Raw genomic sequence first — 26,021 nt, 5'->3', positions numbered from 1 at the left:
TAGGATTAGTTTGCAGTTGAGTCCTGTAACTGGTTCTTATAGTTGTCAGGGTTTTCCAATGAAACAAAAAGCGGAAAAATAAGCACTATTCACTCCAAATTTAGCTCTATTTAGGAAGCTGAACTGCAGCCTAGAGTGCACATTGGCTGGGGTGCATAAAGTAACTGTGTAACTTGAAGTATCCCCGGGGGTAAATGTTGTATTTTTTTTTTTCTTAAGAAAATACCATTTTCTGGTTTGCGTTGTTCACGTAAAAATTTTAAAATGGGAAGAAGAATAAGGTAACTATAGGATATTAATGTAAAGCTCAGCCCACTGTGACATGTTTTCTTGCAAATATGTATGTGAATTTGAGTGAAAATAGGAATGGTTACAGAGTTAAGAAGAATTACATGCATTAATAAGTGTGTACTGAAAACAACTTAAATCCATGTGTTAATACATGAAGTACATGAAATTGCATTAGAAGAAACCTCAAAAAGCAGTAAGAAGGTTCAGTTTTAAAATCTCTTACGGCTATTGGGGATGAAGCTCAAATACAAGCCTTGGTGCATTTTGAGGTTCTTCCATGTTGGGCCACGTTTGGGAGATTCAGATGCTTTTTTTACATCCTTCAGAAATGCTTTGCATATGGCTTAAATGCTGTATCCTTCTCTTTCCTCCCCCCTCTTCCCTCCCTCAACGTTTGCAACGTTTGGGGAAGTAGGCCTGTTTTGTTGATCTGCTTATCTTATTGTTCCAATTTAGCTGGAAGACAGAGGCTGATGTTTCTTAGTTGGGCACAGGTGGGTGTTTTCAATAGTCCTGGGGCTATAAATATGTCAGTAGCTGTAAGTGGCTTCTGGCTTCACCTAACCTGTGTTTATTTGTATACCTTTTTTTCAGTTCCCTTTTAATAAGGAAGTCGGACTAAGCTGTGATATAGATGTGCTCAAAAGGTTGTGGTGACTGGTTTGTTTTGGTATCTTTTTTTGCTTGACATGCTCCAGAACAGATCAGTCTCTGAAGTCAGTTCACTCTGTCTTCCAGTTTTGCTTTTGCGGAACATGGGGCTACCATTCTGTTCTTGTTGGAATAGTTAGGACGTGATCCTCAACACAACTGCAGTGAAATCAACAATAAAACCTTTTTTTTTTCCTTGACTGAAGAGCAGGGATAGGATACGTTTGTGTGAAGAGGGTTTTCGCCCCAAGATATTCTGTTATTTGAGCAATTTACTTGCTCTAATTTATTTTTGCTAAACTATTTCTTATTTGAACGAGGACCCCTTCCATACAAGGGAGTTCTGTTATGAGAGGAAAAACTGCTCCTATAAACAGAGGAGGAAGAAAACTCTATCTGTCTAGTAAATGTTGTGTTTGTATTTCTCTTCAGTATGCTGTTGTCGCAAATATATACTGCTGTTGTAGAGGCTGTGCTTGCTGGCATTGAGTGCTATGCTAAAACTTCCACTGAATCCAAGGTAAATGAAGCACCAATTCTGTACACTGTAATTGTTGATTTGGATTGCTTGCAATATAAGATTACATGCAAACCAAAAATAAATAAATGTTTCAGTCAACTGCATAACGTTAATGAAATTAATACTGTGGCCTCCAACCAGTCTCTCTGAATGCTGTTTAAAAAAAAAAATAAATTTCAGAGTATACTTAATCTTATCCATCTACAGTTGTTTTTCCATCTTTCATGAATTTTCCTAACCTTATAGTAAGGAAAATGAGATCTGTGAAAGAACAAATTTTTAGCCTGGTGCATCAGTGTGTTATTGTTTAGTGTATGGTCTTTTGTTTATCTTACGGGTGCTCCTGTAGTTGCTGGGATTTGGAAGGGTGGGAAGAGATATTTTATTCTCAATTTCCTTTTTTCAGGCAAAGGATGTAGCAGAGCAGATGCTCATGTCTGTGTTGGATACCCTTCATTTAACACAACTTAAAGCTGCACTGCGGTATGTATTTTCAAATACTTATGGATTGATGTATTGCGTCAATGTATTAGCTTCTTTTGGGACAACATATGTCTAATGTTAGTTTTCAACTGAACTTGCATGACTGACAAATCCAAAACTTCATAATGCATGCAGACTTTAAAAATCATTATAATTATTCGACTTTTATTTTTCCACATTTTTTTAATCACTTCAGCTGTTGTTTTGCTTTAAGTCTATTATTGCTTATTTTTGTATAAAATACTTTTTTCACCACTACTATTTCTGTTCTGCAGCTCCAAAATCACTTTTCAAATTCAGGCTGTGAATAATCATGGAAGGTTTGTATCACTGTTTTACACTTCTTGTTACTAATTAGTGTTTTTAATACAGTAATAAGTTTATATTTCTTGTCTTGGAACTTCTGAGAAAACATCACATTTGATTATTTCATACAAGATGTACTAAATGCTTTTGTGTATGCGACAATTTTATTTCATATCTGTAATTCTGTGGAATCTTAAAAACATTTTAAAAATTCTAAAGCAACTGGGCAGACCAATCTTATTAACTGTTAATGAGTAGAAGCAGCATGAGCCCATTAAGAGTTCCCTTTTAAAACTGTGCTTTTAACTTAGTTGATATCACAAGCTTGTGCTTTTTTAATCACCATGCTGTCTAATTGACTGAAATGGCCTACACAAATAAGAGTTTATTTTAAAATTAAATAGGTTTTTTTGGCTGCTATGAAGTCACTCGAAATGATCTAACCTTTAAATATTTAATTATCATTATTGTTCTAGAATTACTCCATTAGATAATGAGGATAGCCTGAGTTTGATTAAAACGGTAAGCAAGCTGTTCAGTATTCTGATTATACATTTTATTAGAAAATAGAGCTCGGGTGGCTTTTTTTTTTATGGGGCATGTTGAAATTTTTAGCAATGCGAATACAAATACAGGGGACAGATGAGATTGACTTCATGTTACAACTCAATCTTACCCCGATTTCAGCATCTGAAATCTAACAGTGGAATTTGGAATAAAACATTAACATAGAGTTATGATCTCAGACTTTCCATCACAATATAGAAGCGGTGTTTTGGGAGGTTTAAAACACGGATTTTGCAGTTTCAATTGAAATGTTTCAGGTTCTGCTTTCTCTTCCTTTCTGTCCAATTTTTGGATTGCTGTAGGCATCTATGATGGTATTTGACATTCCAGACTTGCTCACAGGAAGAGGATGCTTGGGATCTGTTGTCTTTTCAGAGTCCTTTCTAACCTCACAGATACAAGTAAAAGAAAAAGGTAACTATTTTAAATTCTAACACCATTGCTGTCATTCTGTTAGCTTTGATGTGATGCAAAAGGGCTTCCGATGGATGTCATTACTATTACCGTTATGGTTTTAAGCCTTTGGATAATTAAAAGACCTAAATGTTTTAGCTTGCTTGAATATCTTAAGTATCAGGTTTCTCTAATCTCACTGAAAGGACTTCGGGTTTTATGGCTGCCTTGTGATACAGAGGGCTGAGGTGTAAAAAATTCAAGTGTAATAGTACCCTTCGTGGATGTTTTCTGTTGTATAAGGAAACTCAAACAGGTCTCTTCCATCACTTTTGTAACACTCACTTTATATAATGTTTTAATTTCAGTTGCTCTTTGTTTGGAAGAGATGAAACAAAACTGAAAAAGGGTATGATTTTTAGTAAGCTTGGTTTTGGAACAGTCTTACATTTAAAATACAGGATACTGAGTAATTTCCATAACTTTAAAGTGCATATTTTCTAGATTGTTTACATGTGACAAAGTTAGATAGTATTGAGGTTGTCTGAACAATATTTATGAACTCTCATATGCAGACAGGCTGTGGTTTTTTTTGTTTGGTTGGTTTTTGTTTTAAGCATGGTATTTGAAACACTTTTGGTGGGGAGGAGAGCAAAGGAAGAAGCCGTATATAAAGGCCAGAATAAAAACGGGTTTTTTGGTATTTTATAGCAGTTCTATGTATGTTACAGCACAAGAAGACTGGGAGCTAGTCTGCTGTGAAAGCTTCACTTAAACACTAATAAGTCCTTAAAATAATTAGGAGATTTTCACATTTCCTAAAGAAATAACAAGTCGTAAAAGTAACTTACTGAACAGTCTGAAGTATATGAATGGTATTATACTACTTTGCTTTCCATTTACTTCCCTGCAGATGGCAGCATTTATTCAGAAACCAGCCACATAATACTGACTGCAGCTATCCCAAGATACGCTTCTTGGCTGGTTAGTACACACAAACTTATTTGAGTTTTTTCCTATACATACAGATTCATAAATGAAAACTTGTTACAAAAGTATGGCTGAATGAGGAAAAAGTATGGAACTTGGACTCTGAATCAGAATGTTAATATATTAATACTATTCTGATTATTGAATTTGGACATGAAGTGGAAACAGGCTGGTGGCTCCATTCATAGCACAAGTTTTAAATTATTTAATTTTCACCGCTTCAATTTTTAGCTGTGTAAATGTCGGTGTTTTTCAAGTAAACAGTGTGACTTCTGAAAATTGTTTGTTGTGGGGTGCTTTAGATCACTTAAATGTCTGCCTCAACAGAAAGAAAGGTCTGCTTCTAGACCTCTAATGTACTACGCTGTGTTAGAGGTATAATTCCAATGAATGTTATGAAGTTGGACAACATTATGCCCTTTGGCAATCCATTCTTAAACAGTTTAACAGTAATAAAAAATGAGACCGAATGGGATACACTACTTTGTGTCTATACGAGGTTGTTTTAGCCTATAAAACATTTTAATGGGGAGCATCCCCTTGAATGTCTTCCAAGGAACTATTTCAGTCCCATGGTAACACAGTATTGAAGAGCACAAAGCTGTCTTTGAAGCACTCTGGTCTCGGGACTTTATCTGTCTGTGGTACCTAAGGTTCTTGTTTGCCTTGAATCTTCTTTAATGCTTTTTATTTAATGTTAGACTTGCTTTATCTACCAACAATACAAATTGAAACTGTTTCTGGCTACAGGTTGAAGACAGTGATGTGAAACTGTCTGAAAAGGCACAGCATATATTGAAGGTAAAATTAAACAATGTTGTTCAACTATAGAAGTTACGCTTCCAAGAACCAGTATTCAAAGAATCTTCATTCATTCATTCAAAGAATGCTGCTAGCAAAACTGGCTTTCATTATGTTTGTTACTCCTCTTCTACGAAAGACTTGCCTGTTCTATACTGTCTCTTTCAAACTGACAAAAAAATACATTGTGTGTAAAAGTTTGAGGTTTTCTTTATTTCAAAGAATGACAACACCCAAGAGGAAAAGGAGTTCTAATAACGCTACGATTTCATGGAAGTCTCACTGGGTATTACCCATGGAGCTCATGTGTTTCAAAAAAAACCCAGAACTCAATGCCACTCTACACGCAACTTTCTTTTAACTTAATTAGCATGCTAAATGTTTAAAGGAAAACATTTCAAGCACTATGAAAAAGACAAGAATTTGGGATCTGGGAACATCTTAAACCGCATGAGTTTTGCATTTGTGGTTTAATTTGTGGTTACCAGAAATCTTCATTATAAATAGATTTATTTTCTTGTAATATACTTTTAGTTCAGTAGATTGACGATCTAAATACAAAAAGCTATGCCTTGTGGTTGTGACAATAATGTGTAATTTAATAGCTGCTGGCAAAACCAAAATGGGGGAAATGCTTTTAAAAATTACACTCTTGGCATGCTGTCTTTCACTAGTTTTTCTGTATCAACACACTTTAAAACTCTTAAAAAGATCTGACAGATGCTGTTTAAGAAAACCTTTTCTCTTGAAGCAAAAGCATGAGAAAATATTCTTGCCTGGATTACAGTCCTTGATCCAGTCTGTGATACTACTATTTGCTTTTCCTGTTTAGGAAGACAAATCTTTTCTGGGCACTTTACTCACTGGAGGCGATGGAGCGTATATTTGTTCCAGCAATCCACGCACCATGCCTGCAGAAGGTGAGATGTGGGTTTTTTTAAGTTGTTCTGCTTTTTCTTGTGTTGTTTTGTTTTTTTTTTTTCTTTTCTTTTTAACCATAAGAAAGGTGCACAGTTTCTGGGATTCGCACGTCTGGTGAGCCTACCTATACTGTTATCTTAAGCTTTATTTCCATGTGCCTTTTCAAGTCTCTCTTTAGTTAAACTCCGTGTCTTATTTTTTGTCCCCAACCTCTGCTTGAAACTCCTAGTGCTAGAAGAAGGATTCTAGTCAGGGCTAAAGGCAAGCTTTTGAGGCACACGGGACTCTTACATGATTGACAGTGAGGTTTTGCAGACATGGGAGATGGTTTTTTTCCATAGTTAACATTCAAACAAATGCACAAACTCGCTGCTTCTATCCTTAATATATCATGGGCCATATTTTCTTTGCCTTTTCTGTATCTATATGAACATCAGGTTGGAAAGATGGGGCGTTACAGTAGTGACAGGATGCCATGGGCTCCCAGCTCAAGAAGTGAAAGCAGATATGTAACTTTTGGACAATGTGATACATTGCCTGTGAAGTAGGAGGGGACTGGAATGCTTTTGCTTCTAATTTTATTTACAGTCTTGTGTTCTTTGCTCCTACCGAAGACACCTCCTGGAGCTGACATGCTGTTCCAGTTTTTTTCCATTGTCATTTTTGCTCAAGAACCTCAGTGCTTGTTAGCACGGATGCTCACTGTATTACAGAAAGATGCTTGATCTTGGTCCTGTTCAGATTCAGTCAAGTTACTGCTTCCTGACACAAGATTACTAGCAACAGTCTTAGATCATTCCTCCTCCTTTGGTGCATTTTCCTTCAAGAGTTTAAGTAACATGAATATCCCAGTAATACAGCAAAAGACAATTTGGGAGGACTGTTGGAAGGGGTAGCCCTCGGTCCACGGCCTTACATTAATGTGTCTTGCTTTGCCTTGAACCAACAGATACTTCTTAAGGCGTAACATTTTTGTATTGCATTGTACAGAGAAGGTACTGTTGTCACAGTACTGATGTACAACAGAAGATAACTAATACCTGACACCTAAGTGCTTAGTATTAGCAGACGATCTTTAGAGGAAAATCTTTAGCTTTATTGTTTTTGTAGTTATACAGTGTAGCATCGAGGATAAATAATGATGTATAAGACAACTAAACAGCAACCTTCACATAGCAGAATTTACTTTTGCTCTAATTGAGCAGATTTTAAAGAAGGTTAATGGAGAATAGCATTTAGCTATTTTGCAATACAGTGCTGTGGGCATGTGTTCACTCAGTAAATAACTAGAGAACGGTGAATTTTTTTTTTTTGGCTTTGTGAAAACTGGCTGTGTGTCCCCCAGTGGAGCAATTTACTTTTTCCCTTTTTTGGTGAGATTTGTGAAGTTAAATGTTTTGATAACTCTTGGGATGGAGAGTTATAAGTAGGTGGTATAAGGACTATTATGTAACACTTCAACAAGCGAGATATTTTCTCAGGTGTCAAGTGAAAATGAACTTGATCTCGTTGCTTTTTGCATATGCTGCAAGACACTTCACTGTGCTCTAATTTGGGCTCTACTGAGGTTGCAGCTATGTGGTCTGGTAAGATTAGGTGCAAAAGGTGCTGTCAGGCACTCATCTTCTCTCTGTCACTTTTGTCTTACTGTAACAAGGTACACGTTCAGGACTAAAATACGTCAGTCAAAAAAGTTTGGGCTGTTAAACCTTTTCCTTTTTATGCTAATACATCTGCTGTGTTACAGATTTTTGTAGGATGAATTTAACTGAGTCAGTCAGTCTTGCTAATTAAACTCTCTCTTTTGTGCTTAATCACTTGTGGAAAATATACAACTAGCAGATCAAGTTGTTCTTGATATAATTCACTGACTTCCATGTTAAAGGAAGCCAGTTTATTTTGAATAAATTAATACTCCTTTTGGGTTGCTTTTCTGTTACAAAAGAATTAACATTTCTGATTTCCTTTCTTTTCCCACTGACACATTCTCTGTGGAGTTGATACTCTGTGAGATTTGACAGAAATGTACTTCAAGTATTTTTGTATTTTGCATTTTTCTTCCTCGACCACTCAGTAGAAGGCTCATACCTGTGCTGTGTCTTGGCTTTTGTGAGCACTAGAAGCATCAGCAGTGAACATACTGTATATGTAAACCATTAAACCTCCACCTCTATGTAATTATGTGTATCTTTGTCTCCATTCTACTTGATCTGCATTTGGATCATGACGTTGTGGTTGTAATTAAATTTCTCAATTTAATAGTAGCTGTCTCTCCAGTGCAATTTTTATGTTAACTAGAAGTTTCAGTCTAAAACAGGTTTGCAGTTAGCAGAGCCTATATATTTTTAGGTAACTGTTGAAATCGTATGTCTAGGTATGGTGATTTGATTTCTTATCAAGCTCTTTTTTATTAGAATGAAGTCTTAATACCGAACAATTTTGAAGATCTTATTCTAAGTGGCCATTTCAAGAGGAAAACATCTTTGTTTCTTTATTATTTTTTCCAATCATTGTTTGAGCTAGATGTGCAGTCATGTTCAGCTGTATGTTTTAGTTACTTTTGCTGCTTGGCTTTGCTTTTTTAAAAATGTAACTCTGAGTAATGCCACTTTTTTCTTTTTGTCTTTTTTGTTTTATTTAAAGAAAATATTTAACCTTTCCCTTTTGCTGACTCACATGCTTCTCCGTATGGGATGTGAGCCAGCTTTTAATGCATGGTCCAGCACTGGTAGCAGAGGTCCAGCTGGCAGCCCCTGCTTAGTCATTTGTTCATGGCTTTCTTATGACTGTTGGAAATTAGCTTTTTGCTGATGTCAGTTTCTAGTGCTTTGGTGGAATTTTGTTTTTATCCATTTTACCATCTAGCCTTGCTGTTTCTCATTTTCCAGCTGCTCTCCCTGGTCATGCAGGTTTGTTAAGAACCAAAGTATCTGTAAGTTGACAAGAAAAATGGAGATAGAATGAATGCCATGTCACTCTTGATTGGCACTGGATTGTTAGCTTCCAGGGAAGTTGCTTGCTCGGTAACAGTTGTCTCTATACGCAAAAGAAAATGCAAGTCTGCAAGTAAAGGGCTTTTCTGTTTTCAACTTAGTCAGGAAGTGAAAGGAAAGTTGTCATGTGTGGGGTTTTTTTTCCTTCTCTTTTTTTTTTAACTGTCTGTGTGTTATGTGTTAGTATATTGATATTTTGCTGAAAATCTGACCAACTTGTCACAATGTTTACATTTTCAGTTGTTTTGTATGTAAGTTTTTCTTAAGTTCTTGTTTTGTCAGTTTTACACTTCTGGAAGTTTGCAATTCAATGTGATGAACATTTTTTTTCAGCCTGTTAAAAAAAAAAAAAAAAACAACAAAAAAAAAACAAAAACAAAAAGCAACCCAAAAAAAACCCCCCAAAAACCCCCAAAACAAACAAAGCTGCAGAATATTTATGATAAATGGACTCCAGGGAATAAGATTAAGTCAAATGCAATCATAGTTATGATTCCTGTCCTTGATGGTGAGATCCGGTAAAGACTGAATGGTTGTGCTCTGAATGCTGTCTAGATACTATGCCAAATTTTTACTCAAATGTTCTACATGTTAAATATAACAAAATTCTGCAAGAACATAGATTTCTTTCTCAGAAAGAAGAGGTATTCTTCACAGGGTGCTGAAATACTGATATAAGCCTAATACAATTTTTTTCTCTTTCAAATTCTAGGCAAATTGTACTTCTTTTCAGATGGTGTTCTCTTCTCTGATCCCCATCGTGGCAGCATTTCCATTTCAAAGAACCATATGAGTTCTATTTCTCTCTATGATGGGGTGAGTATTGTGTTTGTTCCTACTGTCATAAACTTTTTATTCATTTTTAACAGTACTTTGTAGGGTACTAGTAGAAAGTTTCGATTTCAGTTGCAGTTTTACAAGTGTGTGCGTAAAACTGTAATAACTTATGCAAATCTCTACACTTCTGGTATTGGTTAGCTTAACCAATTTCTAATTGGTTAGCTAAACTGTAAGGAGGAGAGAATTTTGTATTAGACTGAGTTATCAATATGGTCTTAATGGTGTGAAAAACTGCTTTTCATTAAAAGAAGAATTGCAGAACGTAGCATTTATAAAACATCTAGCAGTCTTAAGTGATGGATAGAGAAAAGTCCAAGGCATAGTGAAGTCACGTGGTGTATTGGAGGATGAAATGCTGCCTTCTATTCAAACTCTATTTAACCTTCAGTCAAACGCTCATGGCAGCGTACTAGTTATCTCTGGAGAGGTCACGAGCAGCGTCTGTCTACTGTCTTAGAGTGTTGTGTAACTGACAGGGTGAAGGGAATGACTGGTTCATGTTTTCCAAGCTGAAAAGTGAGAAGGAAAGGCATGTAATTACACATATTCTGAGTAATTACAGTGAAAGATACAACGTTAGGTGTAGACTTTTGCCGTTCCTGTGATCAACTTCTATCACTTCACTTGGCCAATTTGCCACACTAATAGTTTGGTTGTCTGGCTTAGTGGGAATTGAGACTTAGCTTAATGATGGCAACTCAGCTGTTTGGGTTTTTTTCCTCTTCCAGGCTGGGTTAACTATCACTTTTTCAGAATGGAAAAGAGGTTATTTTGGTTATTGTTTCCTAAGCACTGGAAAAAAAATAATCTCTGTTTCCTTTAGTTTCTATTTTCTTCAGGTACAGTATTACACACTTGTTTAGTGACCTCCAGAAAGCATTGTGTTGCTATGATTTCATCATATAATGGAGGAAGCCAGTAAAATACAATAAAAGTGTGTGATTCAATTGAGATGAAAACACAACAGTGAAGAGAATCTTACCTTAGCTGCCTTTTCTTGTGTATCATGTTGATTGCTCCTTGGTAGTTTAAGAAACTATTTTAACACTGACCTTCCTTCTATTGTTTGATTCAAGACACTCACTTTCATAAAACTAGCTATTTATGGGACCTGGCTATCATTCCTGAACTGATGCCAGATTTTTGTGTAAAGCTAAACCTTGTCAGAGAGCATTTTATTGTTCCACTGACTTGGCATAATACAAGGGTGGAGAGCTTAAAATGTGAAGAACTGACAGGAGAAGAACGGTAATTGTTAGTATGCTTTTTCCTAAAGTTATTGCAACAATATTGATGGAAAAGGAAGGATAACTTAATGCTAGGATTAAAATAAAAGATACCAAGACTTTAAGTGATGCAAAGTACAGTTTCTTAGCAGCTCTATCACCTTGCCTGCTAGGTGCTTCTCTTCTTAACTTGTCTGCACTTCCCTCTCCAACGTGTGTTGCAGACTTCTCTATTCTGAAGTCCTTGAGGCTCATAGACATCGAGTGCATGGATGACATGGTAGATTCCTCACAAAATGGTACCGTGAAGGTCTAAAGCAAAAATCATCCCAGTCTTTGCAGTGTCAAACATAAATCTCCCATCTTGTAAGGCAGCACTATTCTAGCTTAGTACCAGTCGTCCTGGAAGTAAAAGAAAGCTCAACAGGCTACGCTGCCACCCAGCGTAGCCTGTTTTATTCTGTATCTGGTCAGTGTCTCAATAAATTGTATCAAGGCATCTTTACTTAAGATGCTATGTGCTTGGTTTTAAGATCTTATTTAAGATCAAGTATTTCAGCTTTTAAGTACCTGAATCCAGTATTCATTTTGGCCATTAATTAAGTGAACAAATATTAGTAAGTAATACTTAGATTTCACAACAATATTAAGATCTTGTAAAACTTTAACCTGATGTCCATAGGGATTATGACTGCTTCTCTTCAGCTTTTTTCAATTTGTGGAAGCCTAAATATTTTCCAGGAGAAGGAGCATATTGTGTTGGACACTTCACATGCAGATGGCAGCATGTATGAGCTGGCCTTTTAGTCATTTCTCATGAAATCTCTAAGTTATCCTTTAGAACCCAGGAACTGTGGACCATGTTCCAAAAGCCATTTTCTCTTCAGAGAAATTGTTCTGTCTTGAGAGAACATTTTTGTATGTTCTTCAGTAACCTCAGTGACTTGGAGAGGATTAGTTTTATAATTAATCCCTCAGTCAGCAAAGAGTAGAGATTCTATTTGCAAATGTCTCTGAATTGATGCCGATTCTTATGTAAGTGTTGCCCGGCTTGAGTTTTTTCTTCTTGAAAATTAGTAAGTAGAGTTCTTTCCTCACTTCTCCTGTTAAAAGGGAGATGGATGGTACTCAATTTCTCATTTGAAGTCTAAGTAATGGAATCCCCATTTTCCAGGGATGTTTCATGCTGCTGAATTTTACTCTTTTTCTAATATTTTGGTGTGAAAAGGGTTACAAGTTAAAGCTTGAGCATAAAACACTTCAGCATCCTGCAAAGTTGTCCTTAAATGCCTGTGGTGAAATACAGAAAACCAAGGGTCAATGTTGTTTCATTAGAAGTAAAATTGGACAACCTGAGTTCAGTGCTTCTGAGGGAAACCCATCTTGAGGGCTTCAGCTTCATGTTGGTGAAGATTTAATTCAGGTGAAAGAAGCAAAAGATTTCATAGAACTTTTGCTTATCAAAGTATCTGAGAGAAACGGGACACTTCCAACATGCTAGCGACCTACACTTTAAACCGCAGGCCTGATAGTTGTATCTTCTTGCAGTGTGATTCCATTCAGGTCAGAAACTCAAAAGCACGATATTAAAAAAATAGTTTGCAATAGAACCATGCCATCCTTCTGATCTTTTTAGCTGACATTTAATTCATTCCTCCAGGGTGTCTGTGTCAGAGGAGATGTGTGTGTATAGATGAAGGTGGCTTTGTTGTGAAGCATTAGCAGAGGAAAGGGCTAAAGGTCTAGTTTTTGGTGGAGGGAAAAGAATAGATATTAAAATGCAAGCTTTTCAAGACAAGACAAAGCTTAGGTGCTTAGAACAATCTCAGCTTTCTTTAAAGTTTACAATATCTCTAATGGCTGCAAAGTAGAAACTGAGGAGTTCCGTAAGTGGCTGTGCTTGATTCTTCTGCTCCATACCTGGGCTATGCAAGCTAATGAACCTTCGGATCTTTATGCATGCCTAGCTATGACTGTAGTAGTTCTCTTCTAATTGCTGCTATTTAATATATTAAGCCTTTTTTTCATTTTTAATAACTGTTCATTCAATTTGTCCTGTTTCTTTGTTTTCTAGGATTCAAACAGTATTGTTGCTGCTCTCTTTATAGACATCAAAAGTTCCTTGCTTGCTCACCTACCAATTGAATTCCATACCCGAGACAACCTCTTGATGATTGCACTTTTCCCCAAAACAAAGATTTATAGAGCTTTTTATTCACAGGTAAAGTTAAAAAAAAAAAAAGATTGGTTTGGGGGGAGGGGGCAACCACACAATTATTTGTGTTTCAGATGAGAGGCGAGGGTTAATTTGTTGATGTCTATCTTAACTAATTAAATTTGGAAAGAAGAAGGGGAGAGAGAGATGGCTGATGTGATTTTGAGGCTGCTTATCTTTTATATAAAATCAGGGTGTTGCAGTAGGAAGGACTGTTACAGATAACTTTTTCAATAGTGGCAGATAACATAACATGGGGCAGTAACCATAGATTGCAGCTTTGAAGATTCAGACCGAATGTTGGTAGGAGGTTAGTGCAGTGACTGGAACAGGTCACCCAGACAGTGAATCTCCACCTTTGAAGATTTTGATAACTTGGCTGGACAAAGTCACAGCAGAGCTGATCTGTACTGCCAGCAATAGTCATGGTTGGAGAAAGAGGTGGGTCTGGAGACCTCCAGAGGCTCTCTTACAACCAGAAGCTCTGATTCTCTGTGTGACCTATGGCATCTGACTTGAAGACTCAAGATTGTCATGGAGTGGACTGCCCTGCCACGTAGACCTTCCCAGTCCTTCCTAGGACCGTTATTGCTCCTGATCTTAGAAACTTGCGTGTGTGAGAAACTTTAACTTATGTATACATTTCTAGTGATTGTGTTGCTCGTTAATTTTAATGCTTGCCATGTGCTTTCATTGTGTCTTCTGAAACTAGCGAGTGCTCTAAAAGCTTGTTTTCTAGTAGTTGCATTTTAAATGTAGCACTGGTGTATAATTGGCTACAGCAATTGTATGTAGTGGCAGAGCTTCTATTGTGTTTTTTTGTGGTTAGACACATTTGGATCGTGATCCTTAGGGAAGTTCTGTTAAATTCTTTAAGTATCCCATATGGCATTGTATTATTCTCTAAGTAGATTGACTTCATGCATTGTAATGCAGAGGCTTTTAATAAACAAAACTTTATAACAATAGCACTTTTGAGGAAATGAGCCTGGAGATTTTAGGACTTCACAAGGGTTTTAGTATGCGATCATAACACTGGACTGGAAAAGACCACCTAGCTCAGTGAGTACAGCCCCACTGATAGTATTAATGTTACCATAAAATTTCTCCTCCTTTTATCTTAAGTGTTTGGATTCCTCCCACTGTTCCACTATGTGAGTGGTTGGGAATATTTTGTTTGTTTGTGAATTTTCAGCCAATTTCATTAGATCTACTTCTATATCTGTTGTGTTTTGTTTTGTTTTTTTTTTTTAATTTTGTCTACCAGCAGACATCCTTGAGGTATTCAGAAATTTTAGACCTAGTCTTTCTGGCTTATTTGGCCTAGTAAAATAAAACCAGATCCTTTTTAATCTATGCTTATAAAAAGTTCTCTTTCCCTCTGTTTGTTGTAATACTTTTCTTTTGATCTGTTTTTTGGCTGTAGGTATCCAAACTGTGCGTAGTATATGAGATATGGGTATTTGTTTATTATACAGAGGCAATAATAGGTACCCTTGGTTTGCCTTTACTTTTCACTGCTGCCTTGAATTCATAGATCATGCTCATTTTTTGAGAAACTCCTCCAGGCTCTTTCTCTTTTGCTACGCACTGATACTCCAGCTGATTCTAAAAATGTTTGTGTGCTCATTCTTGCTTTCATACTTACCTTCATCCTAACTTTTCTTTCTGTTTCTTCCATTCTTACAGTTAGATCTATCTTTCTGTGAAGCATCTCAATGCTGTGTAGACTGTCTCCCAACTTAGTTCCCCAAAATGCTGGCAATTCACTTCAGTCTATGCCAAATTCATTGCAAAGGGTATAATGGGGCATTCCCTAAGCAACTCTGCTGGTGAATATCCCTAGCCTTCTGCTGCTTTTTTTTTCCTGTGCTATTTATTCTGGTCCGCCTTTGAGTTCGCTTTTTGCCGAACGGTTCTATACTGAGTTTCAGTTCCTGCAGTTTTAACAGTTTCTCATCCGGCACAATAGCAAGCTTTGCTCAAGTTCAAGTTGATGAAACATGTATTTTGTCTTGAAGATGTGATCTTGTGAATAGTTTTCATTCATGAGATAAAGTGTACCTGATTGTGTAAGCCATGGAAACATAATATTGTATTTTGTTAGTATTTACCTTCAGGAATTTATTGATTTCCTCCAAAATCTTTTATAAAAGTCTGCATGCCATTGAAGTCAAATAGACATAGTAGTCGTTCTACAGACCTGTAGTTACAAAGATTCACTAAAATGTAGGTACTAGTTTTACTCTTCTACAGTCACATGGCACGATACCTCACTTACTGGACTTATGCTTTAATTATTCCAAGCCTCCTTGAAATAGGGAATGGCAGTTACCAGAGACTGTTGCAAGATTCTGAGCATACAGAATTGGAGTCTGGTTTGCAGATCCTGCGAAGACAGGACTGTACCTTTCATGTCCTCACCCTAATTGGTAGGGGAGGAAAGTTTGCTTAGGCTTTGGGATGTATTGATTTCTCTGGTTTTCTTCACTTTCTCTAATGCCATAGCATCTCTTTTTTTAAAATGCTTGTTAAGTTATACAAAAAGGACTGATTTATTTCCACTGAGTTCTGTCTCAGTCTGACCTGTGTTTTCACTTTATCCCTAGCCTTTTGACTTGTACAGAATACAATTTTCTGTTGACCAGTCCTCCTTTGCATCCCTTGTAGGCGTTTTCCTTAGTCTCTTATATGTGTTTTGAAGGGGTTATTTGTTTGATTGCATGTGTCCTTCTACATGAGCAATATTGTCTTTGTTAATATCAAAAGTTTATTTTATTTTGATGTTTTTTATCTCAGTACCCTTGTGTTTAGGATGCCTATTTACTTGTTAATGGAAAGCAGTCTTTTCCTCCCCCAGTTGTTTTTTCTTGCAGCAAATTATTGTGAAAAATGACAATGGCTGTTGCCTTTACTTACTAAAAGAAGGGAAATACCGCACATTTAAATGACTGTGTGATTCATCTGAATCTGATTTCTAGGTTTAGAGTGCCATTCATATTAATGTGACTTGGCTAGGGCAATAGGATGTAAGCCAAAACACTGTTCCCTAGAGAAACGAAAGGCTCCCTTTTCTTTTGCAGAAGAACAGAGTTTTTCTTAATTATCTAGAAATGATTACTGCAGTCTTACCTCATGAAAATTATAATATTACTTAAAGGAGACATATTAATTCAGTTCCTGCTGTACAGCAATTGTACTATAAATACCTAGCATTTTTATCCGTGAAGCGCGCTATGACTAAAAGATACTCATGAATGGTGCTGTTACTTTGGTGGGTAAATCTTTTTCCTAGGATTTTTTTCCCCAGCTATGAAGATGAGGGTGAGGGGGGGGAGGAGGAGGGCAGGAACTACACCATTTCAGTAGAATCATAGAATCACAGAGTTGCTGAGGTTGGAAGGGACCTTTAAGATCATCAAGTCCAACCATTAACCTACCCTGACAAAAACCACTTCTAAACCATGTCCCTCAGTACCACATCTACCCTTTTTTTAAACACCTCCAGGGATGGTGAATCCACCACCTCCCTGGGCAGCCTATTCCAATGTTTAATAACCCTTTCAGTGAAAAAATGTTTCCTAATATCCAATCTAAACCTCCCCTGACGTAACTTGAACCCGTTTCCTCTTGTCCTATCACTTGTCACCAGGGAGAAGAGGTCAGCCCCCATCTCTCTACAACCTCCTTTCAGGTAGTTGTAGAGGGTGATAAGGTCTCCCCTCAGCCTCCTCTTCTCCAAGCTAAACAACCCCAGCTCCCTCAGTTGTTCCTCATAAGGTTTGGTCTCCAGACCTCTCACCAGCTTTGTAGCCCTTCTCTGGACATGCTCCAACACCTCAGTGTCCTTCTTGTAGTGAGTGGCCCAAAACTGAACGCAGTACTCGAGGTGGGGCCTCACCAGTGCCAAGTACAGGGGGACGATGACTTCCCTAGTCCGGCTCACCACACTGTTCCTGGTACAGGCTAGGATGCTGTTGGCCTTCTTGGCCACCTGGGCATACTGCTGGCTCATATTCTGCTGGCTGTCCACCAACACCCCCAGGTCATTTTCTGCCAGGCAGCTTTCGAACCACTCCGCCCCAGGCCTGTGGTGCTGCATGGGGTTGTTGTGACCCAAGTGCAGGACCCGGCACTTGGCCTTGTTGAACATCACACCATTGGCCTCAGCCCATCGGTCCAGCCTGTCCAGAACCCTCTGCAGAGCCAACCTACCCTCAAGCAGATCAACATGCCCGCCCAGCTTAGTGTCATCTGTGAATTTACTGAGGGTGCATTCAATCCCCTCATCCACATCGTTGATAAAGATATTAAAGAGAACCGGCCCCAGCACCGAGCCCTGGGGGACACCACTTGTGACCGGACACCAACTGGATTTAACTCCATTTACCACCACTCTCTGGGCACGGCCATCCAGCCAGTTTTTTACCCAGCGAAGAGTATACCCATCCAGGCCATGAGCAGCCAGTTTCTCCAGGGGAATGCTGTGGGAAACAGTGTCAAAAGCTTTGCAAAAATCCAGGTAGATAACATCCACAGCTTTTCCCTCATCCACTAAGTGGGTCACCTTATCATAGAAGGAGATCAGGTTTGACAGGCATGACCTGTTAAGAAGTAAAGTTACTTCTTAAAGCAGTTACAGTCTAGCCAAAGAGGAGCTTACAAAACCTGATCTGTGGAGACTTCTTCCATGTTTTGAATTCTTGCGACAAAACCAGTACTCTGGAATATTTAATGGCTAGTTGAAATGCATGTATTTTTTTTAGATGAAGAAAAAAAATTCCTAAATAAATCCAAAACAAATTTTGCAAAATAACGATGCTTATGCATAGGTCTGGTTTATTCCAGGTTTTCTCTTCGTGGCAAAACCAGACAAACTCAGGATTATCTATAAGGGTTGTCCAGGAAGAATTACTGTCTGTGGAACAAAAGAGACTGTAAGTTCATGCCATTTACTCTAGTGTAATTATACATTATCTGTGTGCTACAGTCAGAAGAATGTTGTCACTCATTGAAGATTTTGATAATGATTCAGAAAGGAATTACTGCACTCAGTGCAATGCTTGCTTTATTTTTTTCGTACTGGTTAACATGTAGGCATCTGTTTTAAAGAAGATAATTTCTAGGTTTCTCCTTTAACTAACCGATTAATTAATTTGCTTGGTTTAGGCATTCCAGTGTTCAGAAGCTATTTAATGCCTTGTCTTTTCCTTCTGGGGAGAGATGCAGGGAGCTGAAAATATCTGCTGCCCTTCCAGAATTAGAGAGGTGAGAAATTATTTTTGTTTTCAATCAGTATTGTATACGATAATAATATAAAAACATTCTAGTATATGTAATACTCGTCTAAAAATTGCTTATTTAATAATTCTGTCTTCACACTAGGTGTTTTTATTCTGAGACGAATTATTTCCTCTGTAGGAATGTGAACGAAGTCTTTTTGTCTTGATTGTAAGAAAATATACCTTCTATTTTTTTTTAAAGGTTTGTGCAACATTTTACTGTCAGCAGCGTCAGTCACGAGCCGATAATGCGAGCACATCTTCCTATTTTATTGCAACAGTCGGAAATCATTCCTGATAGCAAAGCAGACAGTGATAAGGTAAGGAAGCAACCCAGCAATACTTCCTATCCCTAGTAGAGACTATTTAGCAAATCAGTTGTGTTACAGGCAATGCAATAAAGTACTGATGTATATTTAACTATGCTCTCTGCCGCCTCCTCCGATACCACCAGTTCACACTGAACTTGCTTCAAGTCTGTTTCTTAGAATAAATTGCTCTGCCCTGTTTTTCCTGGTTATATTACTTTTTTTTTTCACTTAAACAATCTTTTGGAAGTGCTAATGGCCCTTCAGCCTGATAAAATAGAGGCAGAAAATGAGGCATAGATCTTCAAGTGAACAGTTTTCTCTAACGTCCAGAGAGACTTGCCCCTAAAGCAGTAGCTTGGTTTTTATGAATTGCTGAATAATTTAACTGAATTGTTCTCTGGAACATAAAAGTCCTTTAAATAGCATAGAGGTAGCACATGATATTTAACATTTGCTGATATTATCTGTAGAACACTCAGTTCTCTATAGGGGCAATAACAATTGTCAAACTTGAGTGCTTTAAATAGCATTTCCAGAGAAAATATTTCCTTGTAACTTTCCAGCATATGAAAGCTGCTGTAAGCAAGAAAGTTAGATCAGCAGGAATATAGTCTTTCTCTATGACTACTGCAATATGTTGTCAGCCTTATTTCCTGGAATCTAGTTCAGAGACCACACTGATGCTTAAATTAAGTATTAATTAATAAACTTTTATTAATGTTTTAAAATCTGATTTTAAGGTTAATTTAATAGTCTTTGTGTATGTTTTAAAAAAAATAAATCTTTCTATAATGTTCCTACCAAATTCTGTGAAACACGCAAACTTAGTAACTCTGATTTTTCTGAGGTGGTTCTCTCTATCTAGTGTTATGAATACTCATTTTCTGTGAGCATCTGAAAGTGATTTTGAGGATAGGATCCAAAGAGTCTGTAGACAGCTATCTTCAAGTATCATGTAGAAACTGTAAGAGGTGATTTTTCTGTTAGTAGCAGATGGTATGCAGGGTGATGACTGATTACCAGTGACATAATTTCTTAAGTTCAGCGCGGCACAAAAAGTTGTTGTTTTAGTCATGTTTCTTCCAGAGCTCATTTACTTACTTCTGTAGCTTCTGTAGCAGACTCGAATTAGTAGTGTAGAACTGTATCTATATACTTTGGGAGTGTTCTCTGACTTCTTACCAGAGTTTCTTTGCTATGATCCCTCTCTCAATACCACAAGAAATACACATAATGGAACCAGCGGTGCTTTATGCAACAAAGCTGTTGGTATGTTAGAGCTGTTATTGTGCAGCCTCTTACCGGTCCTACTCAAAATGCAGCTTTGCTGGAATAAATATTGTGTATAGCATGCTTGGTACAGTATAAGAAACCTAGAGTTGCTCTTTGTGTTTGAAAAGACTATTCGATGTACACCATCGCTTTTTGAACCATTTTCTCAAATACTGTTCTAAGTATTTGAATGTCCCCTTTTCATCATAGGAAACATAACCTATTTGGTGTCTCTTGCGGTGTTTTTTCTGATGTTTGCATTAATACTTACACTGCAGACTAGATTTTAATGTAAAGGTTTTGATAATACTGTTTGCTCTATTTTTTAATTATCCTTGCACAGTATTTAAGGTATGAAAACCAAGAGAAAACACGTCTTTGTGCATATCTGAGTAATTGCGTAAAGACACTACAGTTCTACATTATCTTGCTGTTTCTGTGGTTAGTGTCACTTAACTTTGTGTTTAGACTTAAGATTTTATCAAGATAGAAGCCTTAATGTGTGCGCAATTGTAGCTTGTTTCTAGTCTTCAAGTGGCCTCCCTTCTTGTCTCTTCCCTGTGTTTTAGGTGGTTATCACCATTATAACTGGTCTTCCAGGATGCCATTGCAGCGATCTCTGTGGTTTTCTTGTAACTTTTAACAAGGAGCATGGAAGGTTCGTACAGTTCTGGCTTTATAGTCCAAAGCAGCGATCATACTAATCACCAAAGAACTACTGAGCATGAAGGAGATGAAGCTATCAATGTTTCACTTTATTTTTATTTTTTTAATACATCCCAGTTTCTAATTTGTGAACAGATGTGTTATCAGAATAAATTCAGTAAATGTTATGAGGCACCTTAACTAGTTCTACATAGCACTGTGTAGGGTAGATGTTGCTGCAGTTCTGTTACTTCAGGTTTCTCATTTAACTGTGTTGTGCCAGGTATATTTGCTGTTAAACTTTAGACATTTAGACAAGAAAAATAGCACAGGAGGTTTCTTTGTTGGTGTTCCATGTTAAGAATACCACAGGTACCACTGTAGGTCTATGACATGTGTCTGGAACTATCACTGATGCTACAAACAGTTAAGATTAATTTTAGAAGGGCCAAATGAATTCTCCCTTAAGCAGGTATGGAAGTTGCCACAACTTGAAGGAAACGGGTGAAGAGCTTCCATTTACTGACATGTGTAGTGAGTCTAAAATGCATTCTTCTTGGAGAAAAGACTATGCTAACAGTCCTTGCTACAGCACTGTTTAATCTGACCTGGTTTCTGTTCTACAATAGCAAGAGATATATCCAGGACATCTATTGTATGGCAATAAGATAAATCTGCTGTCGGAATTTGCCATTCTGTGTGTTGATTCTGCTTCTAGAAAATAAAAAAAAAATAAATTCTTAGCCTTTTAAATCTTACAGCCAGACACCTTAGCATTTCATCTTAGTAATGTTCTGGACTGTTTCTTTGTCTTACTTTTAGCTCAGTGTCTTGATATTAGCAAGTTGATTTAGAACAGTTTTGTGGTTCTGTTTTTACGGCAAACATGTAAAGTGATTTTTGCATGTTCTGTAATCCCCTTACATTCCATCATGTTTTCCTGCAAATGTCATGGTTACTTTTTATTTTTGCAGTGAAATATTTTCATGCCCAGAGTGTTTTGAATTGGATTAATACAATTTTCGTTTACTTCATCACTAACAAAGATCAGAATTACTTATACGATGTGCTACTTTGAAGAAGCTGTTGAACATTGTTTTATTAAAAAACAACAAAAACCCACAAAACCTTTTGGCAATAGTACAAAGAATGTTCTTACACTGGAAATGATAGAAAGCCAAATAAATTCCTCTTTCCCATGTGGTGTGAGCGATGTGGAATCTTAGGGCTTGTCAAATTTATTTTTGGTCTGTTGGCTCAAAATAAAGAGAAAACAAATATTATGTCATAGAATGTTAACTTCTTTCCCTGTTTTATGTTGTTTAGGTGGATAGTTTATCGGCAAACTATGGATAGTCCTGAATGTTTCAGTGCAACCCACTTCCAGCGTTACCTCTCCAGTGTCCTGGAGGCTCAGCAAAACCACGGCATCCGTCAGTCCGCTTATGCTAAAAAGAATAAGCGTCTCTTAGTCGTCTTGCAAGGGTAAATGTTTGAAACTGAATTTTTGCATATTCTTCCTTTTCAGTGTCATATTCCCAAGACACTTTTAAACTTTCCCATCATGCTGAAGCAGTCATATTTCTGTGCTAAAGTGTAGTACTCTGTGAATTCTGTTTTATGTATGTACTAAACTCAGCTTTTCTGCAATCTGTTAATTTTATTGCGTGTTACTGCATTGGAAAAAAGATATCCGTAGTCTTCCTTCAATCATATGGAAGGACAGAGTGCATCTGCTTCTTCTGTATTTAGGAGATGGACTCTGATTTTTGGCTTCTCAAAAGAAGTTTTCTTGCCCTTTCCAGCTGCATCTTAGACTGTTGATAAATGGCACTTTATTGGTGCTGCTGTATGTGGTTTGGTTTTGGTTTTTGTTGTGGGTTGATGTTTGGTTTTTTGGTTTGTTTTTTTTTTCTTTTTTCTGTTTCCCTCCCCCCCCCCCCCCGAGGTCGTAGATAGAGAGGTATTTGCCCTTCAAAGGCTGGTGAGACTTCTTCATGCTGGTTATCTGTCCTTAAAGACTGCTGGAGTACTGGTCTTTACTGTCTTTAAAGCTATAGATTTAGATGAGGGCACTAGAGCAGAGATAGCTTGAGATGTGTTGCAAACTGCACTCCAGAGCTGCAGGCGGATGTTACTGAATATTATCTACTACAGCATTATGTTAATATTTAGAGGGAGTGCTGTGTGTTGTAGTTCCTCTTAGTACACAAATGAATTACTGCTACTTTTTCCCACCAGACTTGTATTTTGCTGATAATAAAACAGAAAAGCATGGAATAAACGCACAACTTGTTACAGAATGCAGAAAAGCATGTTAGCTGAGTTCTCGCTCTATCTTTCATGTATAATTTTCTTTGAAAGTTTGCTAAAATGTTGAAATTGTTTTGATGAAAAATGGGGGTGGAGCACCTCCCTATTTCTTTCAGAGGACGATTTATTGTCTTTAAGGCATTAGATGACTGAGTGCTTCGGAATAGAAATTAATTTTAGGAAGTGTGATATGGTGTAACACAAAGACTGTAATTGTATCTCTCAAGTGCTTTTACAATACCTTAAACTTTTAAAAGATTGGTGAGTGCTAGAGAATCTTTAATAAATAAATTCATGGTTTCCAGAATTAAATGGTGCATTCACTTTGCAGTATTTTTTCCTCCAAATAGAAACTTAAAAGCCTGAGCTACTGTGACTCTTACTGAATTTTTTAAACAGAGAATGAGCGTGCTACAGTAAGCATAAGAACCAATCTTTGCATTTTTGCAAGCATTTAGCATCTTTGTGTGCATAGGTGCTTCTTTCTCTTTGCGTTTCTGGTAGTCCTTGCTTTGATTCTTTGGCAGTACTAGCTACAAAAAATGTGACACAAACTTTGAAAATTCCATTTGTTAAAAGATAGGAAAGAGGGGCATTATTACACGCATGTGAGTTGCCATCTGAATAAATATTTGTGCCATTTTTGCACATCACTTCTCATATGGTACGTTCTAAGTCTCTGTACTTCAGAATGAACGGCTCTATAAAGAGCTTGCAGGCTTTTGTCCTGCTGGCGGACTTGAACCACCCCGACATCTGCTGGAAAAGTAGCACAGCGAGCTCTAGGCAATCCAGGAGACTCCTGGAGTGTGTCGAGGATAACTTCTTAAGCCAGGTAATAGGCAGCCCTACCAGAAGGGATGCAATACTGGACCTGATGGCCACCAATACAAGTGAGCTAATCGGTGGCATCAAGATTGGAGGCAGCCTGGGCTGCAGTGACCGTGCACTGGTGGAGTTCGCAGTCCTGGGGAATATGGGTCAGGCAGAGTAAAGTCAGGACCCTGAATTTTAGGAAAGCAAACTTCCAGCTGTTCAAGGAGTTAGTCAATAGGACCCTCTGGGAAACTGCCCTCAGGGACAAAGGAGCAGAACAGAGCTGGCAGATCTTTAAGGACACTTTCCGTAGAGCGCAAGAGCTCTTGATCCCCTGGTGTAAGAAATCAGGCAAGGAAGGCAAGAGACTGGCGTGGCTGAGTTGAGACCTGCTGGTCAAACTAAAGGACAAGAAGGAGACGCACAGGCAGTGTAAGCAGGGACAGGTATCCTGGGAAGAGCATCGGGACGCTGCCCAGTTTTGTAGGGATGGGGTCAGGAAGGCCAAGGCGCAGCTGGAGCTGAACTTGGCAAGGGATACGAACAATAATAAGAAGGGCTTCTACAGGTATGTCAGCCAGAAAAGGAAGGACAAAGAAAGCATACAGAGGGGAAACATTGTGCTCATTTTTTAAAGTGTAGAAAGGAGGACCCTAGAAACTGCCAACCTGTCAGCCTCACCTCTGTGCCTGGCAAGATCATGGAACAGATCCTCCTAGAAGCTATGCAAAGGTACATGGATGACGGGGAGGTGATTTGGCACAGCCATCATGGCTTCACTAAGGGCAAGTCCTGCCCTGACCAGCCTCGTGGCGTTCTATTATGGAGTAACTGCATCAGTTGACAGTGGAGAAGTTATGGATGTCCTCTATCTGGACTTCTCTATGGCCTTTGACATGGTCCCCCACAACATCCTTCTCCTGAAATTGGAGAGATATGGATTTGATGGGTGAGCTGTTTGGTGGATGAGGAATTGGTTGGATGGTCGCATCCAGAGGTCAATGGCTCAATGTCCAGATGGAGATCGGTGACAAGTGGTGTTCCTCAAGGGTCTATATCGTGACCAGTACTGTTTAATATCTTCATCAGTGACATAGGCAGTGGAATCAAGTGTACCCTCAGCAAGTTTGCAGAGGACACTAAGCTGTTTGGTTAGTGTCCAAGCATGCCTGAGGGATGGGATGCCATCCAGAGGGACCTGGAGAAGCTTGAGTACTGGGCCCATGTAAACCTCATGAGGTTCAACAAGGCCAGGTGCAGGGTCCTGCGCCTGGGTCAGGACAATCCTTGGTATCAATACAGGCTGGGCGATGAAAGGATTGAGAGCAGCCCTGCAGAGAAGGACTTGAGGGTACTGGTGCATGAAAAGATAGGCGTGAGCCGACAATGTGCGCTTGCAGTCCAGAAAGCCAACCATATCCTGGGCTGTATGAAAGGAAGCACGGCCAGCAGGTCGAGGGAGGTGATTCTGCCCCTCTACTCTGCTCTGATGAGACCCCACCTGGAGTACTGTGTCCAGCTCTGGGGCCCAAAGCACAGGAAAGACATGGACCTGTTGGAGTGGGTCCGGAGGAGGGCCACAAAAATGATCAAAGGGATGGAGCACCTCTCCTATGAGGACAGGCTGAGCGAGTTGGGGTTGTTCAGCCTGGAGAAGAGAAGGCTCCAGGGAGACCTTATTGCAGCCTTACGGTACCTAAAGGGGGCTTATAAGAAAGATAGGGACAAACTTTTTAGCAGGGCCTGTTGTGATAGGATAAGGGGTAATGGCTTTAAACTAGGAGAGGGTAGATTTAGACTAGATACAAGGAACAAATTGAGAGTGGTGAAACACTGGATCAGGTTGCCCGGAGGGGTGGTAGATGCCCCATCCCTGGAAACATTCAAGGTCAGGTTGGACAGGGCTCTGAGCAATGTGGTCTAGTTGAAGATGTCCCTGCTTACTGCAGTGGGGTTGGACTACATGGCCTTTAAAGGTCCCTTCCAACCCAAACCATTCTATGATTCAATGACCTCTAAAACTACTAGCAGAAAGAATTTTGTCAAAAATATGCTATTCACTTGAAAAGAATATGCAATTCACTTGATACAGCAGGCAATACTGAAGTAAGACTGATTAGCATGTTTCAGATAAATGCCGGTTTTCTTGTGGAATAAAGGTGAAGTCTCTGAGCCATCTCTGTTT

The 26,021-nt window shown here is 38.3% G+C and overlaps 1 protein-coding gene across 1 annotated transcript in view; it reads left to right on the top strand.

Moving 5' to 3' along the window:
* Positions 1–26,021, top strand: part of DNAAF9 (dynein axonemal assembly factor 9) — a 78,278-nt gene that overhangs the window by 33,443 nt on the left and 18,814 nt on the right. Inside the window, exons 13-27 of the mRNA XM_054202775.1 lie at positions 1,375–1,462; positions 1,869–1,945; positions 2,221–2,265; positions 2,728–2,773; positions 3,121–3,232; positions 4,125–4,195; positions 4,952–5,002; positions 5,835–5,922; positions 9,629–9,732; positions 13,057–13,203; positions 18,046–18,134; positions 18,367–18,465; positions 18,682–18,799; positions 20,632–20,720; positions 22,034–22,192. Of these exons, the coding sequence (XP_054058750.1) occupies positions 1,375–1,462; positions 1,869–1,945; positions 2,221–2,265; positions 2,728–2,773; positions 3,121–3,232; positions 4,125–4,195; positions 4,952–5,002; positions 5,835–5,922; positions 9,629–9,732; positions 13,057–13,203; positions 18,046–18,134; positions 18,367–18,465; positions 18,682–18,799; positions 20,632–20,720; positions 22,034–22,192 (1,383 nt within the window). The remainder of the gene's footprint in view (positions 1–1,374; positions 1,463–1,868; positions 1,946–2,220; positions 2,266–2,727; positions 2,774–3,120; positions 3,233–4,124; positions 4,196–4,951; positions 5,003–5,834; positions 5,923–9,628; positions 9,733–13,056; positions 13,204–18,045; positions 18,135–18,366; positions 18,466–18,681; positions 18,800–20,631; positions 20,721–22,033; positions 22,193–26,021) is intronic.

This window comes from Rissa tridactyla, chromosome 5, assembly GCF_028500815.1.
Source record: "Rissa tridactyla isolate bRisTri1 chromosome 5, bRisTri1.patW.cur.20221130, whole genome shotgun sequence".
NCBI lineage: Eukaryota > Metazoa > Chordata > Aves > Charadriiformes > Laridae > Rissa > Rissa tridactyla.
The sequence above is the reverse complement of the archived record's forward strand: the minus strand, read 5'-3'. Positions and strand labels throughout refer to the sequence as shown.